General features: G+C 37.5%; 2 protein-coding genes across 2 annotated transcripts; both read left to right on the plus strand.

The window, feature by feature from the left end:
* Positions 1-1,362: 1,362 nt before the first annotated feature.
* Positions 1,363-6,355, plus strand: LOC102704927 (F-box/LRR-repeat protein 4-like). Its single transcript, XM_040528939.1, has 8 exons — positions 1,363-1,777; positions 2,340-2,606; positions 2,972-3,378; positions 3,748-3,933; positions 4,271-4,463; positions 4,671-4,747; positions 5,032-5,182; positions 5,834-6,355. The coding sequence occupies exons 1-8, from the start codon at positions 1,472-1,474 to the stop codon at positions 6,128-6,130; spliced, it is 1,884 nt and encodes a 627-aa protein (XP_040384873.1). The 5' UTR covers positions 1,363-1,471; the 3' UTR covers positions 6,131-6,355.
* Positions 6,356-6,905: 550 nt separating this feature from the next.
* On the plus strand, positions 6,906-7,910 carry LOC102705204. Its single transcript, XM_040529071.1, has one exon. It carries the CDS (start codon positions 6,935-6,937, stop codon positions 7,652-7,654), a length of 720 nt encoding a protein of 239 aa, XP_040385005.1. The 5' UTR covers positions 6,906-6,934; the 3' UTR covers positions 7,655-7,910.
* Positions 7,911-14,296: the final 6,386 nt, after the last annotated feature.

The raw sequence follows: 14,296 nt of genomic DNA on the forward strand, positions 1-14,296 counted from the left end.
CGAAACCTCAATGCAATGGTCATGTGGAGAAAGAGAGGCAGAGGAGAGGGGAATGGTGGGAGCATGGGCCAAGGGACATTTTGTCCTTACCTTCTATATTGGTCATCAACACATCATGTGTGTCATGTAGGTTAGAGGGTAAAAATTAAGGATGATATTCTCTCTAATAGCAAAAGTATAGGGACAAATGTAAAACTTTGCAATAGATAGTTAAATTCCTTAGTGTTACCGGTGTTTACCTATAAAGTTCTTTATAAAAAGTAAACAAGTTCCAAACCACAAGTCACTTTATCCCTTATGGAGCACGTGAAGTTCACTTATCTTATACATATAATAATATTATAAAGAACGACTATTTCTATATTTGTATTATAAGGAAGAAATAATTATACGACAAAAAATTGCATAGTTTTCTAATTCATGACAAGTCTAAAACCTCTAGTACTACAAACCAAATCTTAATTACTATACCTGAATAAAAAAAGGTTTCATGACCATTTGTTTTATAAAATAATTAGTATTTCTAAACTAAGCAAAGTTCAATTGGTCAGCTGGTCTCTAATAGGTGTTTATAGGGGCATAAGGTGCTCTTGTGTCTGGGATGTGTTTATAGGATATTATTCATATGGAAGTTACTCATGGGGCAATGTTTGTGTGTTTACAGTGGTGAGTGTCTATGAGTGTATATAAGTGATTGTATTTATAATATGTTTATAGATACTTTAATACACAACAATATTAACTTTTGACATAACATTTGACCATTCACGTTATTAAATGAAGCACATAAGTATCGTTTATTTTTTTTTTGATTTTTTTATTTTTAAAGAAATTTCAAGTATGACTTTGATTTTTCATATGTATTTAATTGTTAAACAAAAAATAGTTATACCATTTTGAAAGTCAGCGCCATTATATATTAAAAATAGAGAAACTAAGTAAGTAAAATATGTGCTATGAAATAAATAGTACTCGTAAAAGTACTCCCTTGTTTTTCTTTATTTTAACGTTGTTCCCTTTTGAACTTATGACCATTTATCTTATTAAAAATTTTATTCAAATATAAAATTATAAATCATGCTTAAAGTATCCCTAACAATATAAAAAAATATAACAAAATGATTAATAACTTTTGAAAAAAATAAATAAGACAAAACATACAAGTTAACTGTGTAAAAAAATCGGAGGTAGCACCAAAACAAAACAAAACAAAAGGTTTTCTTAAGAATTTGTTTATATAAAACATAAAAAGTACGAGGGTGAAATGACAAAAACAACGCCGCATAAATTCGCGGGAGCACGCAACGCATTCCCCTTTCGCGGCACTTGTTACATCTTGCCCCCTCCAAGTCCTCGCAATTCACAACCCACCCCGCTCCTCTCCCCAACCTTATCTCCGGCGATCTCCGCGGCGCCGGCGGCGGCGGCGGCGGCGGCTGTGTGTGTGTGTTTGGCGGGGGGAGGCGAAGAGATGCGGGGCGCCGACCTGATCAACCTCCTCCTGCCCGACGAGATCCTCGACGAGGTGCTCCGCCGCGTCGGGGGCGCGAAGCGGGACCTCGACGCGTGCGCGCTCGTCTGCCGCCGCTGGCGCCGCGTCGACCGCGCCACCCGCCGCTCCGCCAAGCTCGCGGCGTCTGGGGCCCGCGCCGACGAGGTGCTCCGCCTCGTCGCCGACCGGTTCCCGGCGCTCGTCGAGGTCTCGGTGGACGAGCGCCTCAGCGTCGGGACCGGCGCCGCCGGCAACGTCTGTGCCACCGCTAGATCGCGCCGCCCGGTGGGTCCCCCTCGATCTGCATCCTTGCTTGTGTGGTTCGGTACGCGGATTGCGGGAAATGTCGATGTTTTTAGAGATGTTTTGCATCGGGATTGTGAGGAGATGTAGAATTTTTGGGAGAAGGTTTGAATCTGTCGTGGATTTGTAGAGCAATTGGGGGCAAATTTCGATTTTTTACTGTTGCGAACTTAGTGTGATCGGTTGGGACCTGGTACATCTGCTTTTCTCTTATGCTGAATTTAGCATTGTGACAACTGATAATTCTCATGGGGGTTGAATTGTACTATCCATTTGTAAATAGTTTTATGCGATCTGCATTTGCATATTTCATACAGCTGCGCACAAATAAGTAGTGTGTGAGTTTTGCATATGATTAGTTTGAAAAATTTGTTAGTCCAATAGATTATTAGGGATTGATGAGTATGCTGCAATATACATGAACTGATATTTTCTGGCGTTGTGCCGTTATAAGCAGTTCAGTTCTTTAATAGAAATCTCAATTCTCGCACTAGGTTAACATAGCCTTTGCACTGATGCACTGAAAATATATATTTCAATACAGATGTATACCATTACTCCTTCTGGGCGCCGTAGGAGGATATCCCGCAGCTCAAGTTTCTCAGTTCGCATGTCCCCATTTCCATTGGACCAGCCAGGCAATGATAATGAGACAGAGCGCACTTGTTTGACTGATGTTGGCTTAACAAATCTTGCGAGGGGTTGCAAAGGGCTTGAAAAACTAAGTCTGGTATGGTGTTCTTCCATAACTTCAACAGGCCTAGTAAGAATATCAGAGAATTGTAAGAACTTGAGTTCATTGGATCTTCAGGTAATGTCATTCGACCTTTTCTTTGCTTTTGCTCAGTTATTTACTTCATGATATATTCATATTTAAATTCTTTCAAATGTGTTTTATAAAAGACTTACTAATTTATGCCTCTGTATTAACTGTGAGTGCCCAGTGTAATATTTACATGTAATGTGGTATATGAAACTTCACAATACCATGGAACAAGCATTGTTCGTCGTGATTAGCAGTCTTCATTAATTAAGAGGAAGTGGTTTATCTGCATGCCAAATTGGCTGTTGATGTAGAGACTGTTGTATCTAATTCTGTACAAAAAAAAAACTGTCTAAGCCCATATATCGGAGACTCGGTACCTATTTTTGGGCTCAAGTCCATTTTTTCTGCAGGCTTGCTATATTGGAGATCCAGGACTTATTGCTATCGGGGAAGGCTGCAAGCTACTTCGTAATTTGAACTTGCGCTTTGTTGAAGGCACTACAGATGAAGGCTTGATTGGCCTAATCAAGAACTGTGGACAATCACTTGTCTCTCTTGGCATTGCGACTTGTGCTTGGATGACTGATGCATCCCTGCATGCTGTTGGATCATACTGCCCTAACCTGGAAATCCTTTCACTGGAATCAGATCATATTAAAAATGAGGGAGTAGTATCTGTTGCTAAGGGATGCCGCTTGCTGAAAACTTTGAAGCTGCAATGCATGGGTGCTGGTGATGAGGCCCTAGATGCTATTGGTGTATTTTGTTCATTATTAGAAAGTCTTTCACTTAACAACTTCGAAAGATTCACAGACAGGTACTAAGGAAAATTTAAATCAATGCTACTACATCTTATGGAGGCATATGGTCTGACTTTGTTTGCTGCCACGTATTTATTTAGAAATTAATTTGCGTTTAAATTACTTTTTAATCTACTAGTTTGCCATATTCTAGGGTATAGATATACCTTTATGTTGTCATAATTCTCTTTTTCTGTACACCGCGTTCTTGGAATTGCTGAACATCGGAATTTTGCAGATCCCCACTTGTTTTCTGTTGAATCATGTTTTCTGCAGCCGTAGATTTCCTCCATCTATTAATTCTTGTTGCATTCCAGCTTGTGCTGCTTCATTATTTTTTTATGTTCTCTTATTTATTTATTTATTTATTTCCTTTGGAATTGCAGGAGCCTTTCTTCTATTGCAAAAGGGTGCAAGAATCTCACAGATCTTATTCTCAATGATTGTCACTTACTAACTGATAGAAGCCTTGAATTTGTAGCTCGTAGCTGCAAAAAAATAGCACGCCTGAAGATCAATGGTTGTCAGAATATGGAAACTGCTGCACTGGAGCACATTGGACGTTGGTGCCCGTATGTTTCTTGATGACAACTAGATATATTAAAAGTTATTTACTTAAAATCTCTATAGATTGTCACTCCTGTCATAATTTAACGTTCTATTGTTCAAATAAGTGAAGCAGTATTTTAGAATGAAGGGGATAAAGAAAAGGAATGTGTGGGATGCTTGATCCATAAATCACTATAATATCAATGCTTATTACATTTAGACAGCAAGAGTGTCAGATACCCTAGTTTGCACCTTTTGAAAAAAATGAAAAGTAATTTTCCACACTAGCATTTTTTAGCTATATCATAGTGATATTTCTGCTGCACTAACAGTAGATGATTTACCTTTTGGTGAAAGCAGGGGTCTTCTGGAGCTCTCTCTTATTTATTGCCCAAGGATTCGGGACAGTGCATTTCTGGAGGTTGGTAGAGGTTGTTCCCTTCTCAGGTCACTTTATTTGGTCGACTGTTCAAGAATAAGTGATGACGCCTTGTGCTACATAGCTCAAGGTTGCAAGAATTTGACCGAACTTTCTATACGGCGTGGTTATGAGGTACTTTTGACATTGCCATAGATATTCTGCAAAACTAGCTTACATGCTGAAATATCTCAAATATAATACTGGGCATGTTCTAGAATTAAAGTGTTAGATGGAACACCATGATTTGGTTACTAGCATCTTTATTATTCTTTCAACATAGGAGTAGCAATTAGAAAAATCCCAAATTACTTCAGTTGATTGAAGTTCTTTTTGTTGCAGATTGGAGACAAAGCATTGATATCTGTTGCTGAGAATTGTAAATTACTTAGAGAGTTAACACTCCAATTTTGTGAGAGGTAAGTATTATCATGCATTTAACCACCCTATTTTCTATCTTTCCCATGCACATCATTCCCTTATGCAAGTTCATTATATTTCTTGTTTACTTTGTTGCATGATAGGTTTAGAAAACAGAGTTAGATTGGTTAGTCATGCACTGTCAAATGTTCTACGGCATTTCTATAGATTCACCTTATGCATTTTGTTTCAACAAGCACCCTTGGGGGACTTTATGTTCTGCATGCATCACTAAGATTGTTGACATGTCAGTTTTTAAACTTTGTTGCAAATTCGTATCCAGGGTATCTGATGCCGGGCTGTCTGCAATTGCTGAAGGCTGTTCTCTTCAAAAATTGAACTTGTGTGGCTGCCAACTTATTACTGATAATGGACTCATTGCCATTGCAAGAGGATGCTCTGATCTATTCTTCTTGGATATAAGTGTTCTCCGGGTATATCACTTATAACACCAAATTTCTTCTGTTAAAGATTATCCAAAATTTGTTGTAATATATAGGGCTTACTATGGTTCATGCAGTTAGGATTCAGAACAAAAATTAGCTCATTTAACCAAGGAACACCTGAAGAACATATGCTGATACTATTCTAGATACAGCTGTAGGATTTGGTATGTAGAGAACTTAAAGACTTTATAATTTGAATAGTCTGTCTCTTCACTGTTGTCGATGTAGATCAAAGAGGTAAAATTAGAAATATTATGGATAAAAATATGACAAACAAAAGAATTATCTCTGTAAGGTACACCAAATCTATATATAAGGTTATAATTCGCACTAGTATGATGTATGTCATGATCTCTGATGCTTGAACCAGCATTCAAATATTCTCTTCATTTAGTTGTCTAGTTGCCTTCGTGCAAGGTACCAGCAGTATTGTCGGTACAATAGTACATATACATGTTCAAAATTCATGGCTTCTGACTGGGACCTGCACTATGGAAGATTCTGCTCCAGAATATGTTTATTTTTGAGCATTTTGCAGCTATTTCGTACACAATCATCATACACCCATCCATAATTATGTGAGTAGCAATGTGATCATTTTACCTCATTTTCTGATAACTTGCTCTATTCGATCAACAGCTTGTAGGAGACACGGCGCTTGCTGAGATTGGTGAATCTTGCCCGCAGCTTAAAGAGGTCGCGCTGTCCCACTGTCCAGAGGTCACTGATGTTGGTCTAGGTCACCTTGTCAGGGGCTGCTCGCAGCTGCAGTCATGCCAGATGGTATACTGTAGGCGAGTGAGCAGCAGCGGAGTAGCGACTGTCGTCTCAAGCTGCCCCAAGTTGAAGAAGATCCTTGTTGAGGAGTGGAAGGTGAGCGAGAGGACTCGGCGCAGAGCAGGACCAATCTTGTCGTACCTCTGCACTGGCCTTTAACCTTAAAATTGAGAAGAAAAAAAATCAGCTCATGAGTTGCTGCAACCATACCATAGCTTCTTTAGCTAAAAAAAAGTTGTATGAACTATAAAAATAAAATAGTTTACCATATGTTTACTGTAATTCAGAACTTATGAACCAAATAAACAGGGCCCAGTAAAAAGCAACTGAATAAAATGTCACAGGTTCCCTTGTATGAACAAATGTAAAAGCCAACTATTTGTATGTCTTACCTGTGTAAACATGATTTTTTTTTCTTCTGTTTCTTCTAGTGTATGTTGACATGTTGTCATGCTAATCAGCATCCTTGCCATTTCAATGGCCAACCACAGATATCTTCCAAGAGACTGATTATCACATTTGATGATTGGGATTGCTTTGGCTGGCAACATTCCAAGCAGATTGCCTCCTGTGTGGCATCTGGAATCGATTCCATTGTACCCCCTTCATTGCCGAAAGGATCTTCAGAAAACCACATAACGCAAAACCAAGCTAGAATCTTGCACACTTTTGCTGCTGCTCATGCAAAGAACCTTTTTTTCCTCCAAAGCCTCATTCCATCAGAAACAAACTGCTCCCAGCTTCAAGAAACGAATGTATTCTTTGCTCCTGCAGCACTGCATACCAATCTGCTTCCTTCCTCTGATACCTTATCCACTCTGATCCAAAAACATCTCGCTGAAGAATCTATAAAAGTTTCATCCTCCATGATGTTCTTCGTCGAAAATTGAAACGCGAAACACTCACACACCCGCGAATACGCCCGAAAAAAGCTCGGTTTTTTTTTTTTTTTTTTTTTTGCAAATGGAGAAGGGTAATGTGTGTGGTGACGATTCGGCGAGGGCCGTCGGCATGTGTGACCGGCTCCTGACGTTCCTCGCCAAGAACCTGTCCATGAACAGGCAGAGGAGCATCACCGAGGGCCCAAGAAATGGCGGCAGCAATGGCGGCCATGCAGAGGTAGGAGGAGGAGGAGGAGGAGTGAAGGAAGACGACGGCGACGAGTTCGCCATTGAGATCGAGAAGGCGGACTTCGAGTTCGTCCACGAGGAAGACGGCCACAAGAGCGTCGCGGCCACCGTTCTGGAAGTGGAGGAGAGAAGCGCCGACGTGGTGGCGGCGAGCAATGGAGGTGCAGGAGGAGTAAGCTTGCAGGAGGAGGGAGAAGACGGCGGCGGCCATGGTCATATTCCTCCGGTGGCTGAAGAGGCGGCGGCGCCGGCGGTGCAGGAGAAGAAGGTGAGGAAGACGGTGACGATCAAGGAAGAGGGCAAAGAGGAAGCCGGCGCGGCGGCGTCGTCGTCGTCGGCGGTGAAGAGGCTGCTGTCCAAGAAGAGGCAGGCGTCGTCGAGCCAGCTCGGAGGGGAGGAGCAGCAGAAGCCGGCGAGGCGGCCGGGGCTCCGGCCGAGGATGCCGTCGATCCTGAGGGTGCCGTCCAACATCAACGAGAAGTCGAAGACCTTCATCGAGGAGCGCAAGAAGAGCTTCGGCGGCGACGCCGGCGGCAAGCCGGAGAAGAAGTGAAGGCGGCATATGCATGACTACACGTGTCAGCGTGAAGTTGTGTGTTGGTTTGTATGATTGATTGTTCGTTCTGTCCAAGGACTTCTGGACTTGCTTGATCGTAAAATTTCATAACTGTGAACCATAATATGTTTAACTGAATTCACCTATCTTTCCATTTCTCTCTGCTTATGCATAAGATGGGTGTGTCATACTCCCCCGCCGTTTTAGTTCTCATTCTGCTCCAATCCAATTTGAAAATAGCTAGTATGAGTTGATTTACGAGCATATTATAGTGAAAGTGACTAAATACAAATTTTTCATCATTTGTGTACATATACATTAGTGTTCGAGTGTATCACCTATCTTCGGGTCTCGGGCGATACATTAAACCTAAATGAGAAACCAAAATGCATATGTTACAAGTTTGTGAACCAAAATAAACACACCAGTCCAAGTTTAAGATCGATTCATGTATTTTATTTAAATTATGTCATTGCTATACTGTTTGATCCTGAATTCAAGCAGTTTATACAATATTGCAAAAAAATATTTTGTAAAGAAAATCCAAATACAACCATTTATTAAAAACACACATTGAACATGTGTGCCAACGCATCAAACGGATTTGTGTTGGGCTTAATCACTGGACCACCTGAGTATTAATTAAGCAGGCCTAACTACAGCATAAAATTACATAAACAACGAAAATATGTTACTCCCTTCGTCCCACTTATTTATATTTATATTTATAGTTTGATCGGCCGTTTTATTTTTTAAAAAATAATTATCCATTTTCTATGTTTTAAACTTGTATTTAATTAATCATACACTAATCTGAACCGGCTCGAGAACAGGCACATGATTTATAGCCTTTCATCACCCAAGATAGTAGTAGGTGGAGAACTATGGGCACACCGCCGGCGGCGTTGCCCACGTGACATACGGCCTTGCTGGAGCAGTTCGCCGTCGGCGGCTGCCGGCGACGTGCACCGATCGATCAACATCGACGGCGGCGGCGTCAACGATAATTAGGTAGTGCTCCCTCATTTATTTCTGACAAAACCTGACACGATTCTTAATCCTACATGTGCACAGCAACAAATCTATGACGTGTCCGTGTCATGTCAGAACTGGGTACCGGTTTCTTGTATTTAAGCCCTGTTTACCTAAAATTTTTTTTTCAAAAACATTACATCAAATTTTTAAATACCTAAATAAAGCATTAAATATATATGAACATTAAAACTAATTACATAGTTATGGGAAAAATCGTGAGACGAATCTTTTGAGCCTAATTAGTATATGATTAGTTATAAGTGCTACAGTAACCAACATGTGCTAATGACGGATTAATTAGACTCAAAAGACTCGTCTCGCGGTTTCTAGGTGAAATCTAAAATTTATTTTGTAATTAGACTACGTTTAATACTTTAAATGTATAACCGTACGCATAGATGTGACATCTCCCCTAAAAGGTTTTGCCATCTAAACGGGGGCTTATTTGGGACTTCCCAAACAAGTAGGTGTACTATGCAACGTGACAACTGACAGCCACGCAGATTATTGTTTTTTCGATCTTTCGTTTACTGTTTTGCATAATATATCGGAGTAAAAGGGATTAGTCATCTGTGTATTCTGACTAACAAGAGAATAATTAAGAGTCAATAAGATTAAAAAAAACGTTTGGTGATAGCTATCTGAGGTTATACCTAAATACTCGTGGTTTTCAAACATAGGTCGTTTTATACTTGTGTATTTTTTTGCATTAGAATTGCTCTTGTAAGTAGAAACTGTGATGCTAAGAGGTGTTATTTGTTTGGGTAATCCTACTTATCTGTTTCCATCTTCTGTGGATATACTACCCTTGTAAAAGCAGGAATTCTAAGCCTTTTTTTCTAACAAAAATCAACGTGAAAAATACTGGAGTTCCCCTGATTGTTATACTGTACTTGTACTACGTATTTCCTTTGGCAAGCACAAATCGTCTGCCATTATTCCGACAGGTGGGCCCATGCAATTGAAGTCAAAGACCAAGCTTGAATGTGTTTTGGGAGCAAAAAAACAAAAAAAAATCGTGCGATTTTCCTTGTCGGTTTCGTGTCCCCTCGACAATTCTTGCATGCATGATCCTCTCTCCCACAAATTATCGACTAATTCAACACATAAATACATGCTGCACAAGAATATTAATATACTCTCCGGAACATGAAATATTTAGTCTGACTAATACTGAATATACGGACAAATTTCAGTCAATTTTTAGTATGTACGAGTTGGATAATTAACGACTTGTCAACATCTGTAACTGGTTACTCCCTTTATTTTTTTTATTTGACTCCATAAACTTTTGGATCTATATTTGATCATTTATCTTATTTATTTTTATTTTTATAAATATGTAAAATTATAAGTTAGGTTTAAAGCGTTTTAAGTAATAAATCAAATCATGATAAAAGACGAATGGTCAAAAATAAACTCTTGTCAAATCAAAATAGCGGAGTGATTACTGCTGACTAATTATGCATGCATGGATCTCTTTTCATATGATATTATTCCAGATATGTATGGTATGGTCAATGATATATCTGATCTCTGGGTTTTGAATTATTCAACAACGGCAGCCAGACATCCATTTATCAAGAACAGGTTAATTCTGGGTTTTATCTCAAGGTAAACGCCGTGGGTAGCCCGGGGTTTTGCTGGCTTCTAATCAAACTTTTCAGTTACAAACTTGTTACAGATTAATAATGATCAGAAAAAAGTTTTGTCTTCTCTGAGTGTCTTTCTTTGAAAAAATTACCCCACAAAGGTATCTTCCCAGAAAAAGGAAGTTGTCAATGATATATTTGCTTGACCAATCGGCATTTGAAGATTACAGCTGCTTATTTGTTGCATATATATATAGACAGAAGGAAGTTTACTCATTGATTAATTAATTGTATATTAATCCGGTCCATGCTGCGTCTCTATCTAACATTAACTAATCTCACTATTTAAAGGTACCAAAAAAATAAATTAATATCATAAAGTTGAGAAATAGATTTAGAACAGTATTTTCAAAATCATGTATAGAAGCCTTTTGGTATGTTTAGAAGTGTTGAAGTTTCTGGAAATTTTATGGTCCTTGATAAAGTATTTCAACATACTAAATTTTTAGCGTAAAAATTTGATACCTCAAGATACCTAATAATTGAAATTATCAAGTTTTTATACTAGTCCCAGCGAAGTTTTTATACTAGTAAATGTTCTACCTAAGGTACCATTTTAAAAAAAAGTTTCGAAATTTTATATTAGAAAATACAGTGCCTCTTGTTAATTTCTTGATGATGGTAAAATTCATCCCTTAATTTGTCCACTGTGCAACAAACTTGATCATAATTTGAATGTTTGGAAGACAAAACTATCCTCTTAATTAATTAGCAGTTAATTGCCTGCTTGTGTGGTTACCAGTTCCATACATGCGCGTAGCTTTTGCGCAACGAGAATTGACTCGTGATAGTAAGAAAATATAATGCAAAGGTTAGTTAATTATACCTAAGTAAGTGATTACGTACTTAAAACGACTTTGACCGAATCCAGTACTTGTCGGATTGATGCATACTAGATTATTTTGACTTGTTGCATTTGCTTTGTGCTGAGTCCTATAATATGATTAATATCCACACATTTTGGGAATTGCAACTTATTAATTAAGAGTTTCTGGTCATGTTTTCTACTCTGAATGTGTCAAATACCCAAATCAAATCCATGTAGTATCTAAAGTAATTAATAACTACATACTGAAGCAATTTAATTTAATTTTCGAGTCTTGAATAGTTCATGGCCCTCTTTTTTTATTAAAAAGCCAAATAATATATTTGCAAATAAAAAATAATTTGTGAATATAAATTTTATATGTGCGGCTTTTGCGATCTAAAAGCAAAAGATTTAAAAAAAATTTTTGTGAAAAACCTCAAAATCAACCTTAAATTTAAGGTTACAATTTTAAATATTGGCTTATAAATACAAGTAAAACCGAAAAGACAAGGGTGCATGATTTTGTGATAATTAAAGCAGCGGTGTCATTGAAAAATAAGAACTATTCTCTGTATTACATATTATAAGGCATTTTAGCCCAACCATAAATTCATTTATGAATCAATGTATGTATTTTGTATATATGGATAATTTTATTAACATCAATATAAATCTATAGAGGACCATAGTATCTAATAGTATGAAATAAATATAATACTATAGTATTTTCTCCATGTATTTTGTTTTTATAGTATTTTAAAAAATATCATACTTGGTAGATATTTTACTTCCATACATAGTCATGGCGGTCACAGGGAGTTCTCCCAATTAATTTCTGATAATTCGTATAGCAATAATTATAGCTTTGACAAAATCTAATAAGATCACTATAGTTTTAACAATTGGCTACACCAGGACAAAATAAAATATTCAGCTCGAGTCAATTAAAGATACGTCATGGTGTTGAAACTATAGTTCTCCAGGAAGAATTCGATCTTATGTATGGTCCACTCGATTGATAAATATCAATAATATATCATGCTATCAGCCCCATGCATCAAAACGTATCAAACTCAACATCTTCTTTTCTCCCGTGCGATAGAACTTACCATTTTTGTAATGCCGGTCAATTTCTCTAGCGCCTGGTCGTTGCATCCACCTGGCAATCTGTTGAACTAACAGTGCCATACAAATCAGTGGCAGGTCTAGACAAATATTATTGTGGGTTTTGTTTTGAAACTTAGGGAAAAAACAAACGGTATGTTTGCAAACAAAATATAATTTACGAATAAAATTATTATATATGTGTTACTAGCAATCTAAAAGCAAAGGTTAGAAAATAAATATGATGGAAGAACCCTCAAAATTAACTTCAAAGAAATTTAAATTTCGACTTATAAGTATACGTAAAAGCGAAAAGGGGTGAATGTGTCAATAATTGTCAGTTTAAAACATAATATATAAGCACCCAGCTTGCATCCATGGTGGGAAAATGAGCATTTTTCCCACCCTTGAGAAGGTATTGTTTTCTATGTAAAGTGGTACCTTCTCAAGGACGGTAAAATTGCTCGGAAAAAATATATAAAGAGCTCGCGTTTGGATCCGCCATTGATAGAAATGCTTTTTTATTTTCCTAACTAGAACATGCAATTTTCAGTTGTCAATGGAATTCAGAATAATAAAATACCATGTAATGCATTTGTTTTTCTGAACTAAAACAACCAACTTTGGGTTGTAATTTGTAAAAGGAACCATGCATGCAGATCTAGCATGTCAAAATTACCTCTTGTTTATTATGCATGGTGGCTTGATGTGCACTGCCAGAAAGATTCAGAAAGAAATATCTGACCTCTGTACATGTCAAAACCTGCCAGCTGCATGCCTGATCCATTCTGCCTTCAAATACGTTCGTTTTTATTTACTCGTCACCGTTCACCATTACTATTTAAAATTTAACTATTCATAACAATTAAACGATCAGGTGAGTGAAAATTGTACTAATATATATTTATACGTTATACATCATAAATATAATATATTTTTTGATATAGATAATATTCTACTGCTACTGCATGCAGTCTCTGTATACATGTGTCACCAATCTGAACTCCCAGCCTAGATTCTACTGCATGCATCGTCTCCGAAAGAAAGGTCAAAATAAAACAGTACTGCATGACTTGCTCGGATTTTACTGCTGAGCAGCGGCCATGCAAATAGCCATATATGTCATTCATTTTTGTGAACTGAAACATACAACTTTTAGTTAAGGGAATCTAGAATAATAGACTACCTTGCAATGCATTTCTCTTCTGAATTGAAACAAACAACTTTCGGTTGTAAAGTGAATCATGCAAGCAGAGCTAGCATGCATGTCAAAATTACCTCTGCTTTTCAAAAAAAAAAATTACCTCTGCTTTTTTATGCTTGGTGTGCAAGATCAGCAAGATTCAGCAATGTCTGACCATTGTACATGTCAAAATAGTCCAATTAATTTGTTTATTATTTGTTTAACTTTTTTATTTATAATTTAAAAATACATACACCAAGAACTTACTTTTCCAATATGAACCCTTTTATGGTGGAATAAAATTGTCATGCCATGGCGTGGGAAGAAATTTATCGCCGGTCTAACTTTGACTAGCGTTGCAGACAGCGTCACTATGGCAACAACAAACTGCTCATGGTGTGATAATGTTGTGTCACACACCAATCTAACTAAAAGTGGTTGAAATGTTCAGATTTAAAAATAGGTTTCAGAATTTATTTTTTAAAATATAAATAAAAGGTTCAGAAATAATTAAAAACAATCAATTCAAACCTTCAAATAATCGAACTCTGTATACTTGTCACCACTCTGAACTCACTATGTGGCTAGATTCTACTGTATAAATGGTCACTGAAAGAAAGGTCAAAAACAAAATACTACTGTTATCAGATCACTATGTATTTTTCCTGAACATAGTTTAAAATACTACTGCTTCAGCAAGAACATCTAAATATCAACCACGAGTCAAAGCATCTGATCGTTATCAGATCTCCCATTTGTACTCGTCTGATCTATTAAAATATTTTCGACATGAGCCATCGAAAAAAAGTTCCATTTACAAGAAAAATATTGATATCTACTACATGTATGGCTGGGCG

The sequence above is a fragment of the Oryza brachyantha genome, chromosome 11 (assembly GCF_000231095.2).
Source record: "Oryza brachyantha chromosome 11, ObraRS2, whole genome shotgun sequence".
Lineage (NCBI taxonomy): Eukaryota > Viridiplantae > Streptophyta > Magnoliopsida > Poales > Poaceae > Oryza > Oryza brachyantha.

Bases quoted from the DNA above. Each gene is read 5' to 3' on its own strand.
- LOC102704927 (XM_040528939.1), top strand. From the start codon at position 1,472: ATGCGGGGCGCCGACCTGATCAACCTCCTCCTGCCCGACGAGATCCTC. The intron at 3,379-3,747 runs GTACTAAGGAAA...TTGGAATTGCAG, and splicing joins TTCGAAAGATTCACAGACAG to GAGCCTTTCTTCTATTGCAA. The intron at 5,183-5,833 runs GTATATCACTTA...TTCGATCAACAG, and splicing joins TGGATATAAGTGTTCTCCGG to CTTGTAGGAGACACGGCGCT.
- LOC102705204 (XM_040529071.1), top strand. From the start codon at position 6,935: ATGGAGAAGGGTAATGTGTGTGGTGACGATTCGGCGAGGGCCGTCGGC.